This window comes from Orcinus orca, chromosome 4, assembly GCF_937001465.1.
Source record: "Orcinus orca chromosome 4, mOrcOrc1.1, whole genome shotgun sequence".
In the NCBI taxonomy this organism is placed as follows: Eukaryota; Metazoa; Chordata; class Mammalia; order Artiodactyla; family Delphinidae; genus Orcinus; species Orcinus orca.
The window spans coordinates 116600069-116622806 of NC_064562.1; the positions used below are offsets into that span (position 1 = coordinate 116600069).

At 39.7% G+C, this 22738-nt stretch overlaps 1 protein-coding gene across 1 annotated transcript in view; it reads left to right on the top strand.

Annotated features, from left to right (window-relative positions):
* Positions 1-22738, top strand: part of CLNK (cytokine dependent hematopoietic cell linker) — a 168444-nt gene that overhangs the window by 130918 nt on the left and 14788 nt on the right. The window contains exons 11-15 of the mRNA XM_033427875.2: positions 908-935; positions 5528-5546; positions 7400-7481; positions 11457-11497; positions 19640-19773. Coding sequence (XP_033283766.2) covers positions 908-935; positions 5528-5546; positions 7400-7481; positions 11457-11497; positions 19640-19773 — 304 coding nt within the window. The remainder of the gene's footprint in view (positions 1-907; positions 936-5527; positions 5547-7399; positions 7482-11456; positions 11498-19639; positions 19774-22738) is intronic.

Sequence of the window (22738 nt, forward strand, 5' to 3'; positions counted from 1 at the left end):
GACAGACCTTTATAACTCTAGATCAACAGCCTTCAGCTAGGACTGTTGTTGCAGCCTTAATCTCCTGGCATCTCTTCAGTTCCAGTCTTTTCACAGACAGACCTAGGTGGACAGATGTGCACGTCACCCACCCAACTCCCTTCATAACCTCGTCATCTGGCTTTGCCCACATTCTGACAATAGTGCCCACTAGATGCCCAACATTTTCCTTTCTATCTCTAGCAATCGTCACAATAACCCTCTAAGATGAATATCCCTGTGCCACTTTGTAGATGAGAAAAATGAGGTTTAGTGAGGCTAATTGACTCAATTGTCAATATAAATGAAGGCCTTGGAGTTTCTTCTGAGACCCCTCCAATGGTCTGATGTCCACTTTATCAAATGCCATGTTGAATTCTTTCCCTATCATGCAGTTTCGTGTTTTTCCTGTCTCAGATCTCCTTTAATTATCAGCATCCTTTCTCTCATGCATGCCTTCCTGGGGTCCAGCTGTACCACAACTTCACATTTAAAACCTTTTATACTCCCTCAAAGCAAAAAATGAAGAGCTTTAAAATGAAGGTAATAATAGCAGGTCCTTCTGTGCTAATGAAACTTGACATGGAAAACCAAATGTCAGGAGAAATGATGATGTTATTAAATTCTCTTAAAGTGAGAAGCAAGTTTATTCATGTCCTTTCTGTCACCACCTTTTATATTGGCTCATAACTTCTTCTTTTGCTTAGAAAATTATGAGAAAAATAAACAGGCTTTAATTTTATAGAACAGTGATAAATATCACACTGGACTATGGGCTATTAATTTGGCAATGAAAATGTAATCAAAGAGTTTTTAAGGACTCAGAATGATTTTATCTTGATCATTATGAACTATATTTTATGTAACACCATACTTCTTTTCCTTGCAGACAGATAAGCTTAAAGAACTTAAGTGAGGTAAGTAGCAATTGTGTCCTAAGAAACAAAGAAGGGAATTTTTGTGCAAAGTGTCTGTGATTGGCAAGATACTTAATTATCATAATAGAAATGCTCAATATGTATTAATATCCCTATTTTAAAGGTGATAAAACTAAAGCAAAACAAAGTAAGCTCAAGATTTTAAATCAAATTCCATTTTGCCACCATATTCTGTGTTTATTGGTACAGTGATGAGAAGACCATGTCCATGATCCATGGAGGACATCAGGTTTCTACCAAGGGCTTCCAGCCTCTAGCATTTCAGAAATAAATGTTGGAAATTGTGTAATACTTTGCTATTTGTTCTTCACAAGAGAGACAGGACTGCAGAGTAGAAGGAATATGAGATACAGAATTGCACAGACCTGAGTTAGATTCCCGCTCTGCCACCAACTACTTTGTGAACTTGGGCAAATCCTCCTGCCCCCACCCAACCACCCCGTTCTGTTCTGTTTTCCCAATAAAAAAATAGAGGTGGGTATCCTCAACTTGGCAAAGCTGTTGTGACAAAGTCAGTCAGTCCGAGTCAGCAAGTAAATGACCAGGTGAGCAGTAGAGGCCCAGTAAATGGCCTGAAGATCAGGTAAGATGGAACTATCTTAGAGCCCTCTTAGATGTTTACTTTCTTAAGCCCCCAGAGAAGTTCCTTAAGCAGATGGTAGGTCCTCACTTCACTCCCACTGGCCTCCTAAGGGATTTGGTTCTTATCTTAGTATTTGACCTTTGCTCTTACATCATCTAGAACGTAAAGGTTGATCTCTTTCTTTCTCTCCTTCTTTCTTTTGATGTTGAAAACTCAGACTCTGTGTACCAGTGCCAAATTGAATCTCGGAGACAGTGTTTTGGGTAAAATAGAAAAGAATAGCTTTATTGCTTTGCCAGGCAAAGGGGGACATGAAAACTGTGTGCCGGAGGATTTGGTGAGGAGTTTTTATAGCAATAGTTCAAGGGCAGGGTTGCTGATAAGGATCAGGGTGTGGGCAGGGCCTGCATTCCTTTAACCTGGCCTCAGGTGGTCTCCTGATATGTTTCTGTGGTTTTCGAGGTTATCAAACTGTGACCTTCTCTCTGGAATGAAGAATGCTCCATCCACTAGTTAACATCTTCCATTTGTTGGCGATTTTAGCTCTGCAGAAGAGCTCAAAGATACTGTTATGTGTATCCCTTGAAGGGGAACCAGGACCCTGCCCCAAGGCTGCACTATTGTTTCTTGACTGCTCCTCCCTTGTCTCGGTATCCCCACCCTTCCCTGATTAGCAACTGTTTGAATCTGCCCTTTGGGACTCAGAGAAGGTCATGGAGTCTGGAGTCTGTTCCCTATGAACAAGGAACAGGGGACACAGAAAGGCTTCTGTGCCCAGGAGCCCCACAGGCTCCTGCTCGGTTTTACTTTCTCCCTTTTTTCTTCCTTCCTTTCTTCCTCTCTTTCTTTCTTTCTTTCTTTCTTTCTTTCTTTCTCTCTCTCTCTCTCTGTCTCTCTCTCTCTCTTTCTGGTGTTATGACAATGTTAAAATTAAGAGTCACATTTCTAGCTTGTCTGTCAAACAAGATATTTATGACCTCTAATCCACAAGACAATCACGTCAAGGAGAAAAACACGTGACTGCTAAATGAGAGGCGCTGTTCAAGACTTCACTCAGCTTACCCTCTTCTGGGAGTTGCTGGCCTTCCCAAGTGCCACCAGGAAGGAGAAAGTTGGGGTGGTTCTCTGCTGCTGGGGAACCCACACATCTAGAAGAACTCCACCTCTTTCTTCCTATGGGTTGGTTTATGTGTCCCGAGTAGGCAGCTACTCAAGATGACCTATATCCATAACTCACCAGTCAGTCTAAAAGGACAATAGCCCCACCAATCACAAACAAGCAAGAAGGAAATGGAGAGGTCAGTCTTAAACAGCAGGGACCATGCAGGACTCTTTGTTTTTCTTGCAACTTTGGTTGGCCTTCTGCTAGAAGTTGATATTATCTAAAGAACAACAAGGCCTAGTGGAAAAACACGTTCTTCCTCCTTATCTTTTGCCAAGACACTTCCTCTTTGTTTGTTTGTGCTGAGAGTCAAGGCCATTTCTCTATTCCAAAAGCCCATCTCATAGGGCACATGCCATGCTTGTGTGAGTGTTAAGTGCTTGCTCAAATTATATCTTGGGGACCAGAATTCATTCCAGCAGAAATGATGTGCCACCTGCCCCAATTCAAATTCACATAGCACTTTATAGTTTTCAAAAAGTAGAAATTTATTGTGTCCTTTAATTCTTAAAAAAAAAAAGAAAGAAAGAAAGAAAAAAAAACCCTAAGAGAAATTAAAAAAAAAAAAAAACCCTAAGAGAAAAAGAAGCTTCAGAGAGGTGACAAGAATTGCCAGGGTTCCCACAGCTGGCAGATGGAGCCACCCTAGAAAGCCCAGAGTCCCGATCTAAGCCCCATGCCCATGACTTTGCCCTAGAGAATACAGAGGCACCCCTGAGGTGAAATAGTGGGAAAAAAAAGGAAGGGAGGAAAGGATGAGAGGGAGGGAAGGTGAGAAATAATAAAGAAGGCATTACTATTTAACTTGAATATGCTAATTTTCTAACCAAAAAAAGTTAAAGTAGGGAAACTAGAGGGATTTCACTCCATTTTTCTAATTGCATTTAATTTTAAATTCAGAGTCCTCAAGCAAAATATTGGCTGGGTCTCAATTCAATAAAAAAAAATTGCTCCCCCAGACAGATGGCTTCCAGGCTATTTTTACAGCAAGGCTTTCTCCCCTCCTTTGACAAGCCTGAGAACCACAGCCGCAAATGATTGAGCACTTTGAACTGCCAGGTTCAAAGTCCTGAGGAAGACTCAGTGGGGAAGCTTTCAAACCACCCATAAAAATGGATTCATTCATTACCCTTTTTACATAGCCTATAGTTTTGCCTTTATTTGTTGTCCATGATGAAATGTATGTCCTCTTTCCAGAAAACTAGGGGATGCCAAGCTCTTTGAAACAAAAGGGCTTGTCTGGGCTTCCTTGGTGGCGCAGTGGTTGAGAATCCACCTGCCGATGCAGGGGACGCGGGTTCGTGCCCCGGTCCGGGAAGATCCCACATGCCGCAGAGCGGCTGGGCCCGTGAGCCATGGCCGTTGAGCCTGTGCATCCGGAGCCTGTGCTCTGCAACGGGAGAGGCCACAGCAGTGAGAGGCCCGCGTACCACAAAAAAAAAAAAAAAAAAAAAAGGGCTTGTCTGTTGGTTAGCCTTAGAAAAGATGTACAGTGCCTCTCTAAGCTATTTATTGATAAGTGATTCTTGTCTATGAAGCCAATGTGAGTCAGGAGACCTGGGCTCCAGGGTCAGCTCAGCCACAAGATAACTCTGAGAATCTGAGCAAATGGCACCACCTCTTCGGACCTCATCTGCAAACCACTGGCTTTAACTTTTCATGGACCTCAGACCCCTTTGAAAATTTGACAAAAGGTATAATAAAACTTCCTCACCCCAGAAAAAAAATGCGCATATTTATAGAGGAAAAAAATTCAGCTTTTCATGTCAGAAGGTTCATGGACCCCACGAGGCCATCCAAGGACCTCTTGCATCCCCCAAGTTAAGAAGCTTTAGTCCAAATGATACCTGTGGACTTTCTCAGCTGATGCAATGCATGAAATGGACTTTAGAAAATTATTTGCAGTTAAGTAAATACTTCAGCAAATACTATACTTCTTGCAAGGCATTTTGATTCTTCAAGAATATAATAGGACTCAAGAATACAAGTCCCATAAGCACATAGACTTTCATAATGAAGAATGATCAAGAATTCTACTACTATTAAGGAAAAAAAGAGAATGAAAATGTTTGAGAAGAGAAATGGCTACATTTAACAAGAATACTGTGAATATTTTCATGCTAATTTTTAAAAATAAAAATTCCAAAACAGGTATAAAGAAAATTAACTATGGCTTTCATCACTTAAACACAACCTCTATTAATATAATATTTTATCATATCTCTTCAAATCCTTTTTTCTACAAAATATGTCATAAGCCCAGTTTTTAATCCTGAACAATTTTATGTAACTTTGAGATATACTTACAGAGTAATCTTATTCCATACTCTACGTAAATACTTGCAATGCATTTCTAACATTCCAATAGTGAGTATAGCACCAAAAATTACTTAATAGTTCTCACTTAGAGGCTTATGTAGATTGTTTCCAGTGTTTCAATATTATAAGTAATGATGTACTGCACATCTTTGTACATGGAACTTGATCCAGATTTCAGGTTGTTGTCTAAGAAAAAGAAACTCATCAATGGAATATTGGGGATAAGAATAAGAGTATTTCTAAGGCTCTTAATAGCTATGGTTAAATTGGTTTCCAAGAGTCAAAGCAATTTATAGTCCCATCAGCAGACTGTATATTTGCCTGTTACATCACACAAAGAGTATAAAATTTTTATTTTTGCTTAGTCTTTTGGAGGATTATTCGTAGATTTTTAAAAATCTATCCTAAAAAAACTAACCAACTGCTCTAAAAACATACATAGTATAATGTAAAATTCTCTGTCACTAAGAGTAACTCAATGTTTTGTTTTTTTTTAATTCAATACAGGTTCTTGGAACAGAGAAAGGTGAACTATTTATATTTGTTTTCTTATCTTAATATCATTAGGTTAAGTCCTATTTCCAGGTTAATAGCATTAGTCATTTTTTTAAACGATTACTTGTTTCAGGGCCTGGGCTGTATGGACACGTACGTGGGTGTATGATGACGTGATCCAGATGGATCCAGGACCTCAGAGTCTATTCAGGAGTCCTGTGGTCTGAACAGGGTGATTTAAATTGGGGGTGGGGTAGAGGTCTTTCTTCAGCTACAGGCTACTGACAAGGAGGCACACTGTCACCCCCTGCCACTTGGGAAAGACATTGCTGGCCTGCTGCTCCAGAGAAGCTCTTGGTCTCTCCATCTTTGATGTCACCCGTGCATACACACATAAGCCCTCATGCGTGCACGCATACACACTGCAGATGTCACTGTTGTGGAAGCATGCAATCCAACACTTGCTAGATGGCAGGATGCTAATCTGGTGATACCTTCATGCCCACCTTTGGGATACTGTTCACCATTCACTTAGAAGGATGTCCAGAGCCAAAGGACCTGAGCTATGGCCCAAAGAGTTAACACAGGCAGCCTAGTTTGACAAAGCAACATTGGGCTAAGATTTCAGAGGCTCACCACCAGCTCACTGTGTGTTTTGATCAAGTTGCACTGACTCTGTGAGTCTCAAGTCTGCTGTTTTTACATTGAGAAAGTTAGACTGGAGTGGGACCTAACCTGGGTTTGTGGATTCCCAAGGGTTTCTGATGGAGGAGTGAGGGTCTGTTGGCAATTCTAAATAATTTTAAAATCTAAAGGAAACTGTACCCTTTTCCACAATAAAGCTCAGCATCCTACTGAAATGTTGAGGAGTTGTTGCCTCAGGCTTCAGTGATTATAAACCCAGCAACGTGACATTGATCAGCTCACAGAGGTGGCTGTTGATGACCTGAAATGATTTTATGGGATGTTTGACTAGTGGACCAGTCACTGACTCCAATCACTTTTCAAGTAATGACAGCCCTTCTGTCAAAGGTGTTGAGTTTGTGATCAACCTTGGACACAGCACAGAGTAACAGCCAAAATTAAGACATGTCAGTGTTTATGCTTCCTTAACTTTACTACTTACCACTGCAACTGGAAGAGTGTTTTATGGGATTCCCTATCATAGTATTATTATGTGCCCTTGGTAATTCTGGATGGCTAGTTAAAATCTATCCAGGATGAAAAGGAAATAAAAAGTGGTAACACCGATGACATATGTAATTACTGAATAAATCCAGTTCCTGTGGTTGTCAAAACTTTTCAAAACTTGAAGATCAAAGGGGAACAACTGAGAAAACTCACGTCTGGTGGGAACCAGGCGGAAACCGCTGGTCTATAATAGAATCCTGGGAGCTCTCCTGCCCTATCACTGCAGAGATAGGAGAATTCAGGTGTGCCTGGGCCAGCATCAGGCATCCCCCTACCCTACATTGCTCAGAATAGTTCTTAAGCTTAACATTTTTGTTTATGTTTCTATGTAAGTTTTCATTTGAATGGAGAATTCAACCTCAGTCCACTTCCACTTCAAGCCCTTCCAATACCAAATACCTTCCAATGAAATATTCTATATATTGGCAAGTTCAAGGATGAGTTCCAAATTTAATATTTTTTATAATATTATTGAACATTCAAAGCAATTTTTATAGCCTCAGGGAGAAGCCAGTCCCAGGAGCCACGGTTATTGCAGAACACGTGGGTTACAGTTTCCACTAACCATGAGCAGCTTACTCTTAATAATCAGAGATTACTTGGATGAAATTATAGCAGTTCCGCTAGACTTCTAATGGTCCCCTATCATTTTCCTTTTGCAACCTGCCCAAATTCTGTGACGCCTTTACACAGTTCCTCATCATCAGATGAAGCCTGAATTATCTCACCTGTCACAAAACCAAAGTCCTCAAGAGATTTCTCTTGCCATTACCAGGTAAGGAGCCAGGAATCCCTTGCTGGGTCCCAGCTTGGGGGTCAGGTTATGTGTTGTCTGGGATGATGACTCACAGAGGCTTCCTGAGAAAGAGAAACTCTAGCCTTTCATAATGAGGCCCCGTGTTGAGGCCCCAGGGAAACCTGTGAATCATTGTTGTTGTTGAAGTTAATAACATTGCTCTTCCTGCACTTTATAAGCGATTGATTGCATGTTAGAGACGATATTTGAAAACATGGATATTAAGTAGGGAGGATTAACTGGAATGGAGGCTAGTCAACCCTGGAAGAAAAGTTGGCTTTTCTAACTAGTCTCAGTGGATGACACACAGAAGCTGACAATTACTTTGGAAAAGCACTTTATAAATGGCCAGGGGTTGAAAATGCCATTATCTGATTAAATACTTGCCTGATCAGGTTATTGTGACAAATGTCATCCCAACAGAAGAGTCAAGGAGACTAGTAAGGCTCAGGCTGGTGATTCATTGGCCAAGGTCATGTACATTAGTGGTAGCTTCCTTAACATACAGTCTCCAAAATTAGTGCTATCAGACCCTCCTGACCCCAGTCTGACCAGTGGCTCCAGCTCAGTTCATGTCACTCTCCACCGCCTCCCAACACAGGACATTTGCATGTGCTATTCCTCTGCCTATAACAGCACACCCCCATATTTCCCTCTCTCCACCCTCTCCCTACTTGGAAAACTCCTCTTTATCCATCAGACCACAGCTTAAAGCCACCCTGAATACAAGAGGTAGTTCTGACCCATTCCCCAAAGGGAATAAATGAGGCCCAGAGAGACTGAGTCTCTTGCCATTGAAATCAAGTCCAACTCTACTCTTCAGTAGCCCATGATGCCTACACTGACTTGATTTTAAAAATGCAGCCCATAAATCTTGACTTTCCTTAGTGCCTGCCCACAGTTAAGGTGCTCTTTTATTATTTAATAATACGCTGTTTGTGATGGAATAGAGTTTTGCTTAAGAGGGAGCCCCTGGAATCATACTGCCTGGCTTCCTCACTTACAAACCGTGTGGCCTTGGGCAATGTCACTCACCTTCCATGTGAAGCTGAGAGCAGGGCCAGACCTGTTCAACCTGCCCATGTGCCCGCTAACCACCAGCTCTCAATGCCATTGCCAGGCCCTGTATGTCAGGGGCATGGTCTCCATCCCCCACTCCCTTCCTCTCCCTCACTTTCTTGTCCTATTTCACACCTTCAGCAACTTTGTTCTCAGTCTTTGATCTGTGGACATTAGGACTGCAGTTTCATAACTCTTATTAGGCTGTTTTCAGTTTAAGACCCAATCTGACACAAAACTCTTGCCCATACAATAAGTACATACTCTTTCTTAATGTAATTTTCTGAAAGGAAACAAAAAACATCATATTATAGTGAAAAGATCATGAGATTTTAGTTGGGCCCACATCTGTAGTAGTTGTTATTCAGTGTGGTTTGGCTTCTTTTGTTTGTTTGTTTGTTTAATTGAACAAAGTCTCCTGATTTTTCTTCCTCTCTTAACTGGCTGCTTCTTCTAAGTCTCCCTTTTAGGCTTTTTCCAAAACTGAACTCTGAATGTTGGTATTCCTCAGATCCTTCTGATGTCCTTTTTTCTATCAGTAAGAGTGTAGGCAGTTCATCCATCCCTACAGTGTCAAGGGTCAACTCTATGTTGATAATGACTAAATCTCTATCCTCTGTCCCAACCACCCTTCTTAGCCCCAGACCCATATATCCAGCTACCCAATGGGCAGTTTTCCTTAAATCAGTGACAGGTATCTCAAACTCAGTGTTGGAAACTGAACTCTTCATTTCTACTTTCATTTCTGGACCAACGCTCTCCTCCTACAAACTTTCTCACCTCAGTAAATGGTATACTGTCTTTCCCATCTTCACTCGTCCCATCCAAATCATTAAAAACTCCCAAAATTCTCAAATCTCAACTCAAAATGGGTCTTGAGTCTATCCATTTCTACCCATTTCCCCAGCTCCCAACATAAACCAGCCACCATCAACTCTTGCTTAAACAGTAGCCTTCTAATAAAACAGTAGCCTTCTAATGATACATCTTCATACCCTACCTTCCATCCATAAGGAACTACTTTCTGGTCTCTTGAAGAATAAGCCATGTTTTCTTGCCTCTGAGCCTTTGCACCTGCTGTTCCCTCTACCTGGAACACACCGTTACTCCTCACCAATCTCCTATTCACCTTTCAGAAGTCAGCTCAGTTAGCATATGTCCCAGGAAGACTTTCCTGAGAATCAAATCTATTTTGTCTGGATTGTGACCTTCTTCTGCTACCACAGGATCTTCTGCTCTGCTCACCTCAATTGTGGTGTTTACTCCAAATTGTGATTATGGTATAATCATGTCTTCCCTCCATAAATTAAGCTGCTTTAGGATAGAGGCCATGTCTTATTCATTTGATATCCCCCAAAACATATCATGTACTTGGTAAATGCTCAATAAATGTTTATAAAATGAAAGAATTATTTCTATTTCAGTTTAGGTAGTTTTTTTTTTTACTTATATTTTTATAAACTTTGTACACAAAACCTAGAATATCCTCAGAGGATATCCCTATTCTCTCAATATTTTCTAAAAATCCTGAAAAATTAGGGCAGTGAAATTTTGCTATCTGTGATTTTTTTTTCCAGATATTTAAAAAATTGTACACTGACTCCTAGTAAAGGGATCCTGATTTTAACAGAATCCAAGGCTTAGATAGCAGGAGAAGTCTAACCAGTGATGACAGCACAGTGTGGTGGTTCAATGATCTAATGGCATTTTTATCTACCAAGCAAATCATAAGACCCCAGGCTTCTGTGGAAATAACAAAAACCAGATATGTACTCAGTTGATTTCATTGGTGCTGGAAAAGGGCTAGATTTCATTGAATTAACCCAGAGGCTTTGTTCAATTGTACAGTCGTGGCATAGAGCATGCTCCATGTAATTAGATTTAACTGTAGGAGCAACTAAAGTTTAAAATGACAATGCCAACAACAATACAAAATGAACCAGAAAATCAGAGCTGCATGTTACACAAAGCCAAACATTAAGTAAAGTGCCAAGTAAAGCCATTGGTAAACAGTCTTTTTTTTAATAAATCTATTTATTTATTTATCTTATTTTTGGCTATGTTCGGTCTTCATTGCTGCACGTGGGTTTTCTCTAGTTGCGGTGAGCAGGGGCTACTCTTCGCTGTGGTATGCGGGCTTCTCATTGCAGTGGCTTCTCTGTGCTGCAGAGCATGGGCTCTAGGCACATGGGCTTCAGTTGTGGCACACAGGCTCAATAGTTATGACGCATGGGCTCAGCTGCTCCGCGGCATGTGGGATCTTCCCCGACCAGGGCTCAATCCCATGTCCCCTGCATTGGCAGGTGGATTCCTAACCACTGCACCACCAGGGAAGTCCCAGTAAACAGTCTTTGTGTGTTTAGAAATGCATATCATTTTATTGCCTTTTATTATGCATATCATTTTATTGCCTTTTATTATGTTTTTATAATCCCTTTTTCTTTATCAATTTCCTTGTAATAATTCAAAATTTTCTTACCTAGCTCACATTAAGAAGGAATAAAATAATTTCTCTTCTTTTCTTCTTTGCTATGGCTGACTCTCCTTCAATTGGTAAACAACTACTATAGAGTAGGAGCCCCATCCAGCCACATAGCATTTTCTATAGTGACTGTAGCTACAACACAAGTCTAAATTCATAGCTTCCAAAAGTAAAGAATTTTGATGTGTGCTCACTGAAGTGACATGGAAGGAACTTATGTGGTTAAGTCGCTTTGTTCCATATCTAATGTTCATCTGTATTGAGAAAGGAAGGAACCAGCATTTTATCAACCTTACAAAACAGACAATTTTTCATCCAGTAAAATATAAAGTGCTCTGTAAATATGACAGGCCATGAGTACTGACCCAGCGTGGGAAATACTAACGTTCTTTCAATTGTAACATTTCCTTTAGCTCTTCATTTGTGACTCACAACCAGAGAGTACAAAACAGAGGTAAGAACACTTTATGAAAGAATTATAGAAATAAGTAGGTTAAGTAATACACTGCTATATTCCTGCATCGTGACTTAGCTTTTGTGAATCTCAGAGTCTCTGAGCTGATGCATGTAGATATAATTCGCTTGTTTTCATTGATAGGCAGCACTGCATCGCATTAATATAATGTTTATCCATAGTTAAATACCATCACCTAGGTGTTTCCAGTTTTTTCCTCTTATGAATGTTAGTTTGTTGTGAACAATATCGTTGATGTCTTCCCCTGTGTATAATATGTACATGTTTTCCCAAGTACTTAATATGATAAGTTCTTTTTCTAAGAGTGAAATGGCCATGTCTTAGAATATTCCTCTCTTCAGTGGCACTAGATGTATTTTCCAAAGTAGATGTATCACTTTGTTTCACCAAAAGCGTGTGAGACCCCATCATTCCCCATCCTTTCCAACAGTTGTTTTTTGGCAAACTTTTAGTTTTTGTCAATCCATTCGGTGTAAAATAACTTTATCTTAAGAAGAGTCTGTGAAATGGAGAAAATAAAACTGACCTCTCTTACTAATTGATTGTAAAGATAAAAATCAGAAGCATACCATGTCCATGGAGATATCAAAAGCAGCATATAAATATAGTGTTATATTACTGTTGATGATGGGTTTTGATATTGTTAGTATTATTTGGCCCAAACTAGATCTGTCATGTTCTTTTTTCTTTCTTTCTTCAATCCTATGCCATGGATATTCTGTGTTCAGGTCTAATCTTTTGATCTCTTTCTTCTGAGCCACAAGAGAGGGCTTTAGGGCTGGAGAAAGTGAACTCCATGGGATACAGTGGGAAGACCGAGGGCTCTACTGACCTTGGTCCCAGTTCTGCCTCTCTGAGCTTCACCCTCCTCCATCCATAAAATTCAAATAATGATATTAACTCTCAGAGTTAATACACACACACACACACACACACACACACACACACACACACACACCACACACACAGAGCCCTCACTTTGCACATAGTAGGCAACTGACACATTTTAATATCCTTCCTTCTTTTTTGCATTCCCTTTCCTTCTCCAGGGATTCTCCACCTAACTGATACTGTGAGACCAAAAGTTTCCTCCCTGGCCTCCATCATGTCTTTATTTCTCTTCTGCCCTATGCCATCTGGGCCTTAGGTTGCAAAACCAATATGGAAAACTAATTTGGCCCATGTACACATTTCTAATAAGAGTTTCCCAAGAAAGAACTCCTTTTCTAAAGTGCGATGAGCGAAGGGGGCTGTGATTAACCCAATGGCTCAATCCCTGGAAATTAAATGATAGGAACAGTAGTCCTAGAGGCCATATCTTGGTGTATGAAAATGAAAAGACTTGGAGTATCCAGGTGGAAGGTTCAAGGCCTGAACGGGCCCAGAAAGGGCTTTACTGATGGGGGTTTTGAGAATGGAAATGTTGCAGAGATAGAGAAGCAGAATCATAGATCAAAGAGGAATCCAGAGTCTTAACCTGAAAGACAAAATCTTGCACAAATAGAGAGTCGGGACCTTCTAGTTGGTGGAGGACTAAGACGTGGAGATCACCTTCTTCCCCATAAATACATCAGAAATACATCTACACGTGGAACAACTCCTACAGAACACCTACTGAACACCGGCAGAAGACCTCAGACTTCCCAAAAGGCAAGAAAATCCCCACGTACCTGGGTAGGACAAAAGAAAAAAGAAAAAACAGAGACAAAAGAATAGGGACGGGACCTGCACCTCTGGGAGGGAACTGTGAAGGAGGAAAAGCTTCCACACACTAGGAAGCCCCTTCACTGGCAGAGACTGGGGATGGACAGGGGGGAAGCTTCAGAGCCATGGAGGAGAGCACAGCAACAGGGGTGCAGAGGGCAAAGCGGAGAGATTCCTGCACAGAGGATCAGTGCCGACCAGCACTCACCAGCCTGAGGCTTGTCTGCTCACCCGCTGGGATGGGTGGGGGCTGGGAACTGATGCTCCGGATTCAGAAGTCAGACCCCAGGGAGAAGACTGGGGTTGGCTGCGTGAACACAGCCTGAAGGGGGCAAGTGCACCACAGCTAGCTGGGAGGGAGTGTGGAAAAAGCTCTGGACCTACCTAAGAGGCAAGAGACCATTGTTTCGGGGTGTGCACAGAAGGCAGAGCACTGCCTAAATTAGCTCCAGAGATGGGCGCAAGCCATAGCTATCAGCTCAGACACCAGAGACAGGCATGAAACCCTAATGCTGCTACTTCAGCCCCCAAAAATCCTGTGTGCAAGCATAGGTCACTATCCACATGTGCCACCTGTCCCACCGACCCCAGGAGCCTAGCTGCCTGCCACTGCCAGGGTCCCGTGATCCAGGGACAACTTCCCCAGGAAAACACACGGCACTCCTCAGGCTTTTGCAACGTCACACTGGTCTCTGCCACCTCAGACTCAACCTGCATTCTAATTATAACTACAGTACCCCACCCTCCCCATGGCATGAGTGAGCCAGAGACCCCTAATCAGCCGCTGCTTTAAACCCATCCTGTCTGGGTGGGAACAGAAGCCTGAGGGTGACCTACATGCAGAGGTGGGGCCCAAACTAAAGCTGAACCCCAGGAGCTGTGCGAACAAAGAAGGGAAAGGGAAATTTCTCAATGCAGCCTCAGGAACAGCGGATTAAATCCCCACAACCAATTTGAGGTACCCTGCATCTGTGGAATACCTGAATAGACAATGAATGTTCCCAAAATTGAGGCAGTATATTCTGGGCACAACTGTAGACTTGGGGTTTGCTGTCTGCGACTGACTTGTTTCTGATTTCTATGTTTATCTTAGTATAGTTTTTAGTGCTTTTTAGTGCTTGTTATCATTGGTGGATTTCTTTATTGGTTTGGTTGCTCTCTTCTTTTTTTTTATTTTTTATTTTAATATAAAAGCAGCACATGCACCTCAATATCAAAGAAACAAACAACCCAATCCAAAAATGAGCAGATCTAAATAGACATTTCTCCAAAGAAGATATACATATTGTCAACAAACACATGAAAGGATGCCAAACATCACTAATCATTAGAGAAATGCAAATCAAAACTACAGTGAGGTATCACCTCACACTGGTCAGAATGGCCATCATCAAAATATATACAAACACTAAATGCTCGAGAGGGTGTGGAGAAAAGGGAACCCTCTTGCACTGTTGGTGGGAATGTAAGTTGATACAGCCACTATGGAGAACAGTATGGAGGTTCCTTAAAAAACTAAAAATAGAACTACCAACAATACAAAACAAAGTAGAACTACCATATGACCCAGCAATCCCACTACTGGGCATATACCCTGAGAAAACCATAATTCAAAAAGAGTCATGTACCACAATGTTCATTGCAGCTCTATTTACAATAGCCAGGACATGGAAGCAACCTAAGTGTCCATCGATAGATGAATGGATAAAGAAGATGTGGCACATATAAACAATGGAATATTACTCAGCCATAAAAAGAAAGGAAATTGAGTTATTTGTAATGAGGTGAATGGACCTAGAGTCTGTCATACAGAGTGAAGTAAGCCAGAAAGAGAAAAACAAATACTTCCTGCTAACACATATATATGGAATCTTAAAAAAAAAAAAAAAAAAAAAATGGTTCTGAAGAACCTAAGGGCAGGACAGGAATAAAGACACAGACGTAGAGAATGGACTTGAGGACACGGGGAGGGGGATGGGTAAGCTGAGACGAAGTGAGAAAGTAGCATTGACATATATACACTACCATATGTAAAATAGATAGCTAGTGGGAAGCAGCTGCATAGCACAGGGAGATCAGCTCGGTGCTTTGTCTCCACCTAGAGGGGTGGGATAGGGAGGGTGGGAGGGAGACAGAAAAGGGAGGGGATATGGGGATAGATGTATACTTATAGTTGATTTACTTTGTTATACAGCAGAAACTAACATAACACTGTAAAGCAATTATACTCCAATAAAGATGTTAAAAAGAAAATATTGCTAAAAATAAAGAACAATTAAGGAATGGAACAGCAGTGTTAGTGAAGTGGGACGGTCTTCAAAGACATGAGTCCAGTCAAGTACCCTCTGGCTGGAGTGGATCATTAGTACTGGGGTCATGTAGATTGTTCTCTACTCATCTTAGAAAAAACAGGCTGCTTAAAAAAATGGCCTGGGGTGGACGAAGGAAATGTTTTGGCCTCCAGTGCCTTCAAATACCATTAATTCCTTTTTTAGTCAACAAATATCTCAATTTGCTATAGAGCAGAAACTAAATTGTAAATCAACTATACTCCAATAAAAATTAATTTTTAAAAATATGTTAAGAACAACAAAAAAACCCCAAATATCCATCAATCACATGGTTTATACCCCATTGGGCTGGGCCCTAAGTGTACAGCATAGAGACAACCCCATCCTTTAACTACCCAGTGCTTGAACTCTGTGATACTATCAGCTTACTGAGTGATGTTCATTCTCCTGGGTAAAAATTCACCCTTGGGTCACCAGTGCTTTGCAGAAATTAGATGTACAGAAAATAGCACACAATCCAGGCACACATAGAGTTCTGAGTCTAGTGGGCTCGCTAAAGCTTACTGGTTTTAAGTTGAACACTTCAGATGAGGGAGACAGTACTCTTCACTTAGACTCATGATAACTACTTCTCTGTCAATGTAGATATCATTATCCTTATCCAACAAATGAGAAAATATTCAGTTACCCTTGATAGCTAAGTTACTACTTGATAAGCAGACTTTGCTCAATTCTCTGATAAATGAATTCAAGCTAAGCTATTAAGAGGCTAAGTAGATGGATCTCAGGACAAAAAGAAAATGATTTTGATATATTGGAAGAGAATCCAGAAAGGTTTGGTGATACTCCAAAATAGTAACATTACTCTCTAAATTTGGGGTGGTGGATGATTTCTTTTCTCTTTTGTTTGTTTTAGTTTTTGTTCATTAATGTTTTCCTTTCTATCTGCATTTTATAAATGTTCTTTGAAATATATGGCTCTTTACTTAGAAAATTATTTTTTAAATTTTATGTAAGGGTAAGGTTAAAATTTGCTGATAAGTATGGAGAGCTGCTTAAAACAATGGTTTTATTCTAAGTTTCAAAAGAAACATCTAGAGCTGTTTCTCTAATAACACTAACAGCTGTAGCATTTATTGAGTGACTAGTGTGGATCAGACACTGTACTAAGAGCTTTATATACATGAGAATTTTCAAATATTAGTAAATATTGATATCAGTATGGTTCTACAACCCATACCGTTTTTATTAGACTACGCTAATTTTATTGCCCACCTACAGATTGTTCTCTTTATTGTTCTTCCATTTACCCTGTGTCAACCTCTTTATTAATGTAAGCCTCTATTCTCCAAGTAGGACAGTCCTATTTCTTGCAGTTATAAAACTCAAATGCAATGTTTTATATAAAGAAAACTTTCCAAAGATTACTGCCATTACTTAAGAACAAAATAAATTAAATACTTGTAGGGGATTACATACTCGGAATTTTATTCATTTATTAAGCAAAAATCCATCCAGGCCTTCAGGGGAAATAGCATGGCAAAGGTGTTTTTTTGTTTGTTTGTTTTGTTTTTTTTAACTCGTTCTCTGAATAGACTACAAATGCACCTAGCTGTTTCCAAATTCTTTTTCAAGTAGGATTTTTAAATATTCAAGCAAGACATTCAGAGTTGAAATATATTAAATCAGTTGCCACAATATCAAGAAAAATTCATAATCACTGAACTCTATTACGTATGCCACACAAACTGATACGAAACGCTGATAATGGTTATTTTTTACTCTGAAGTATGTTCTTACTGTTTCAATCCATGTTGAAAAGATAGCTATGGCCATTTAAATAATGTCTTTATGTATTGATTCACTATGATTTAAAATAAAGTTGTTAAAGTCTTTTTTTTATATTTCAATAACTCTTTTAGTTTTCTCTTGGTTAGGATTTGCCTGGTCTATGGTTCTCCATCCTTTCATTAGTGATCCTTTTGTGTCATTATATTTCAGATGTGTAATTAGCACAGACCTGGAATTTTTAAACCAATCTGCACCTGATTTTTAAGTGTTAAACTTACACCATTGATATTTATTGTAATTACTAATATTTTTTAATCAATTTTTATATTTTGTTGTGCCTCCTATTTGCCAATTTTATTGACTTTTTTTTCTTTTCCTGCCATATATTGGATTCATTTCTTCTTTACTCCTCTTTTTTTCTCTTTCTAGAAAGTTATACAAATTCTATTCTTCCATTGCTTACCTTCAGTGTTTAGCTAAATAAATAAATAGTATGCTTGAATTTTAAAACTCTGAAGTTCATATCCTCTTCCCAACAATACAGCAAACTTAAGATGATTTTGCTCTGATGGTATGGATGCTGTACTGTGTTTGAAAGTAGAGCTCTTTTCCTTATAAAATAAAATTTGAAAAGACAGAAATGTCTTTAGCATTATTCCTATTTTTAGTCATAAATTGGTGAGTGAAATTAACTTACTATGATGAATGTAATTTCAACTTTAATTGATCAAACACTTATCTAAAACAAACATTTTGATACATGTAATTCCCTATATTCTTAGACTCCTCATTAAAAGCCACAAACCTTGGAACCCTTGAAATAGAACTTTCAATGTTGCAGGAGTATTCTTTGCTCTTCTTAGTAAGCCTACAGAGAAATTTGGCATTTTGATGACAAAGAGCAGAATAAATACACATATAACTTGCGTTACAATAACTGGCATATAAAAATTTGCTAATGTTTTATTTAGTATTTTGTCTCAAAAATATACTGTGTGAATATAACTATTCCATTTTTTTCAATGCTCTTATTAATCTACTAACCAGAACTATAACTTGGGTAATAGACTGTTTTCTAGACTGAATTAAGACTAAATAGCTTATTATTCTGCCTTAATACTAATCACCCCTTTTCCATTTTATATGTTATTACTGTCTAATATTTTATTTTGATATTGTTTTTATACCCTCAAAGCCTTATAATTTGTATACACTTAATCCTTGCTTTAAATTACTAATATATTTATAAATATCTTTTTTTAAGTATTCCTTCTAACACCTCACTCCTTCCTTGTGGGCTTAATTTCTTGCAATTCATTTTTTATTAGTGTTTACTGGAATGACACAGTGGAAATGTTATTTTTATTGAAGTATGTAGAGAAAATACCACATCAAAACTGGACAAGTGTTTCAATGAACTTTTTGTGTTCTGTTACTTTAAAATCCATCTATCTATCTTCCCTTCTAAAGAATCTTTTACACAGGCATGGTTTTGTAGCATCATATATTAGTCACTTGGAAAACAGTGGTTCACAGACCTGAGCAGATATTTTCTATGTTAACTTATTTTAGTACATAATATTGTTTTAAATCACATTTGTACGTAACACCTCCAATCTCATCAGAAAAGTCGAACTGTGGATACGCTATTCAGTCACGGTAGCAGATACAAGTTTTTCCAAATTCCAGTTTGCACTTGAAAAGTCTAATTTTAAAATTGGCCACAAATACTACCAGTTGCTTTCCATGAAGTGACAGGCTTACTTTGTTCATTTTTATTAAAGTATCTGCCAAGTGCCCAAGTCTGAATAATGATAGTCTGTGTTAGTCATTCTTTCAGGTTAAAAATGATGTTCCATTAAAACAAAAATTTATTCTTTTACATTTAAAAAATGGTGTTTTCTGAGTTGGGAACAAGCTTGGCTTGTTAAAGAAACTGAACAGAGTTCATTATAGCCAAAACAGTGTGGAGGATGGGAGCTGGATGAAGAAATAAAAGAAAGATTATCTGGGGCCTTATTGACAGAAGTTAAAACGTTTGGATTTTCTTCCAGGTGTAAAGGAAATCATGGAAGGATTTGTACTGGGGGGCGGGGAGGTGGCAAAGTCAGAATTACATTTTTTAAAGATGACTCTGGATGCCCTAAAGAGACAGGGGCAAAAGCTGAAGCAAGAGAACAGTCTAGAGGCGACTGCTGTCTGTAGTGAGATGATGGTGGTACAGACCAAGGTTGCCATAGACACAGGAGGGAGGGATGGGTTCCAGCTCCTTGTCAGAGGGACGCAGTCTGAGACTGTAACGCAATCATATTTAAATGTGAATTTATTTTTCCAGATCATAAAGAAAGCATGCAGTCCTATCCTCCTCAGAGATGTCCGTCTCCAGCCAGCTATGGCCCTCTGGAAAATTCGCTACATTGTAAATACACGAGCAGGAAGAAACCTCTCCCCACAAGGTCTAACGAAGAGGTAAAACAGACACTTCTCTGCAATATTTTTCTAGATGAACTTAGCATCTAAAGAGAGCTTTCTTGAACAGTGCTTAAAAGGAGATCATTATGACTGGATCTGAGTTTTCCCCTTCTGGCTCTGTATTATTGGGGTTTAATATTTTTTAAAGTATTTTGCTATATAACTTTTTTTTTTTTTTTTTTTTTTTTTTTGCTGTACGCGGGCATCTCACTGTTGTGGCCTCTCCCGTTGTGGAGCACAGGCTCCGGACGTGCAGGCTCAGCGGCCATGGCTCACGGGCCCAGCCACTCCGCGGCAATGTGGGATCTTCCCGGACTGGGCCACGAACCCGTGTCCCCTGCAATGGCAGGCAGACTCTCAACCACTGCGCCACCAGGGAAGCCCTCACTAGACTCTTTAACTTGCATATTTCCAGATTCTAAAGTGCTTTTTTAAAATTAATCCAAAAAATAGAGATTTAGGACTGTTTTATATTTATTGACTGTTCAATAATCTTTTAGAATTGATGGGTATTTACATATTGCAATTGTTTTTCCAACAAAAGATCCACGTATTGTATGCTCATTTCATTTGAACAGTCTAGGAAGCATGTGTTGAGCACTTATTCTATACCAGACAACCTGCTAGAAGCTATGGTCTCTGCCCCAGAGGAGACATAAAGAGGAGGGAGAGATGAAAATAGATAGTAGATGGATTCTTGCTTGCCCTTCATTTATTTCCTGGTCTCTTTCTAAAATATTCTCCATCCCTACAATCAGTTCTCAGACCACGTTGCACTTATACTTACCTATATGGGGGGATAAAACTTTCTTTGTAAATTCTATGCTCTTTCCTCAATTATCTTGCAACATTACTTATTAAAGTCTTTCACAATAAGGCACAAAAAGACATGCTTCTTCTGGGTCTCCATCCCATATCCTCATATGCTGAGGGTTCTGCTACAGAGCTTGCAAAAGATTTTAAGCAGAAGCAGAGTACATAGAATACCTCTGTGGTCAATTGCTCATAATCCCTACAGCGTCCCAAGTGCCATTGGTTGTCCTTATATTTACATTAATTTTGACCTTAATTCCAAAAGAAGTCTCATACAGCTAAGTTTGACTTTGGGGAATGTTTTGCACATAATTCTTTTGTTGCCCCTTCTTACAGACCTGGTTTCCTTTTCCTCATCATCTCCTTCATAAGCGCTGGAATCCCAGGGTCCTAACTAGATGTCTATCCAAAAGTTACATCCCTCCCAGAGCCTGGATTCCTCAAGCATGGGAAAGTCTTGCACTAAATAAGGATTGCCCTGATTTCAACTATTTAAACGCACCTTTATGATCTGTGGCCTATCCATGTACTATCAATAATAATGTTATACTTAATCAAGTTAACTTTTTTTCATTTTATATCACTACTCCAAATAGAAAACCAGTATTACATACATATAAAGTAATCTTTTTTTTTAATTTATTTATTTTGGGCTGTGTTGGGTCTTCGTTGCTACCCACAGGCTTTCTCTAGTTGCAGTGAGCAGGGACTACCCTTCATTGTGGTGCACGTGCTTCTCATTGTGGTGGCTTCTCTTGTTGCGGAGCACGGGCTTTAGGCACACGGGCTTCAGGAATTGTGACACGCGGGCTTCTGTAGTTGTGGCTTGCAGGCTCTAGAGCACAGGCTCAGTAGTTGTGGCACACAGGCTTAGCTGCTCCGCGGCATGTGGGATCTTCCCAGACCAGGGATCGAACCTGTGTCCCCTGCACTGGCAGTGGATTCTTAACCACTGCACCACCGGGGAAGTCCCAGAAAGTAATATTAAAACTAATTGCAGCATTCTACTTCTACGTATATACCCAAAAGAAATGAAAGCAGGGACTCAAACAGATTTTTGTACATCCATGTTGACAGCAGCACTATTTATAATAGCCAAGTGGTAGAAACAACCCAAATGTCCATCAACAAATAAATGGATACAGAAAATGTAGTAACATTATTCAGCTGTAAAAAAGAATGAAATTCTGACAGGTGCTACAACACAGATGAACCTTAAAAACATGATACTAAGTGAAATGAGTCAGACACAAAAGGACAAATATATGATTCTCGTTATATGAGGGTAAAATAAGTAAATTCATAGAGACAGAAAGTAGAATGGTGGTTACAAGGGGCTAGGGGAGGAGATAATGGGAGTTGTTGTTGAAGGTGTACAGAGTTTCAGTTTGGGATGATGAAAATATTTTAGAGCTGGATCGTGATGCTGGCTGCAAAGAAATGTGAATGTGCTCAATGCCACTGTATTGTATGAACAATTGAAAATGGTTAAGTGGTAAATCTTATGATGTGTATATTTTATCACATTTTTGAAAAAAATTTTATTGTAGCTCAAACAAAACAAGGCTATTAAATTGTAGCAGGAGCGGTGGGATAGGGAGGGTGGGAGGGAGGGAGATGCAAGAGGGAAGAGATATGGGGATATATGTATATGTATAGCTGATTCACTGTGTTATAAACCAGAAACAAACACACCATTGTAAAGTAATTATACTCCAATAAAGATGTTAAAAAAAATTGTAGCAGGATGCCATCACTCGCTAATGAGTCTCAGCATAAGGAGAGATTAGAAATACCAGAGAGCTATTAAGGACAAAATAGCACCAAAATGAAATGCCCCTCTTGGATTATTCAAAGGGCTAGAAAGAGAACTGAAAGGGAACCACTTCCCACCCGCCCCAGGTAATTCAGAGTTATCTAATTCTGTGTTTGAGCAGCACCTAAACTCACCAGCCAGCACTCATGATCACACCTGGAGAACTACGGGGTTATAAAACCTCTAAGTGTCTTCCAGCTTGAACAAATAAACAAAATCAGAGTAGCTGAAGCACACCATGACGGAGCCCTGCCAAGCCCCGGGACTGGCAGAGAGGCCCCCAGAAGCAGCAGACCACTATCAGCTCAGAGAGCTCCCAGTTCTGCAGAGAGA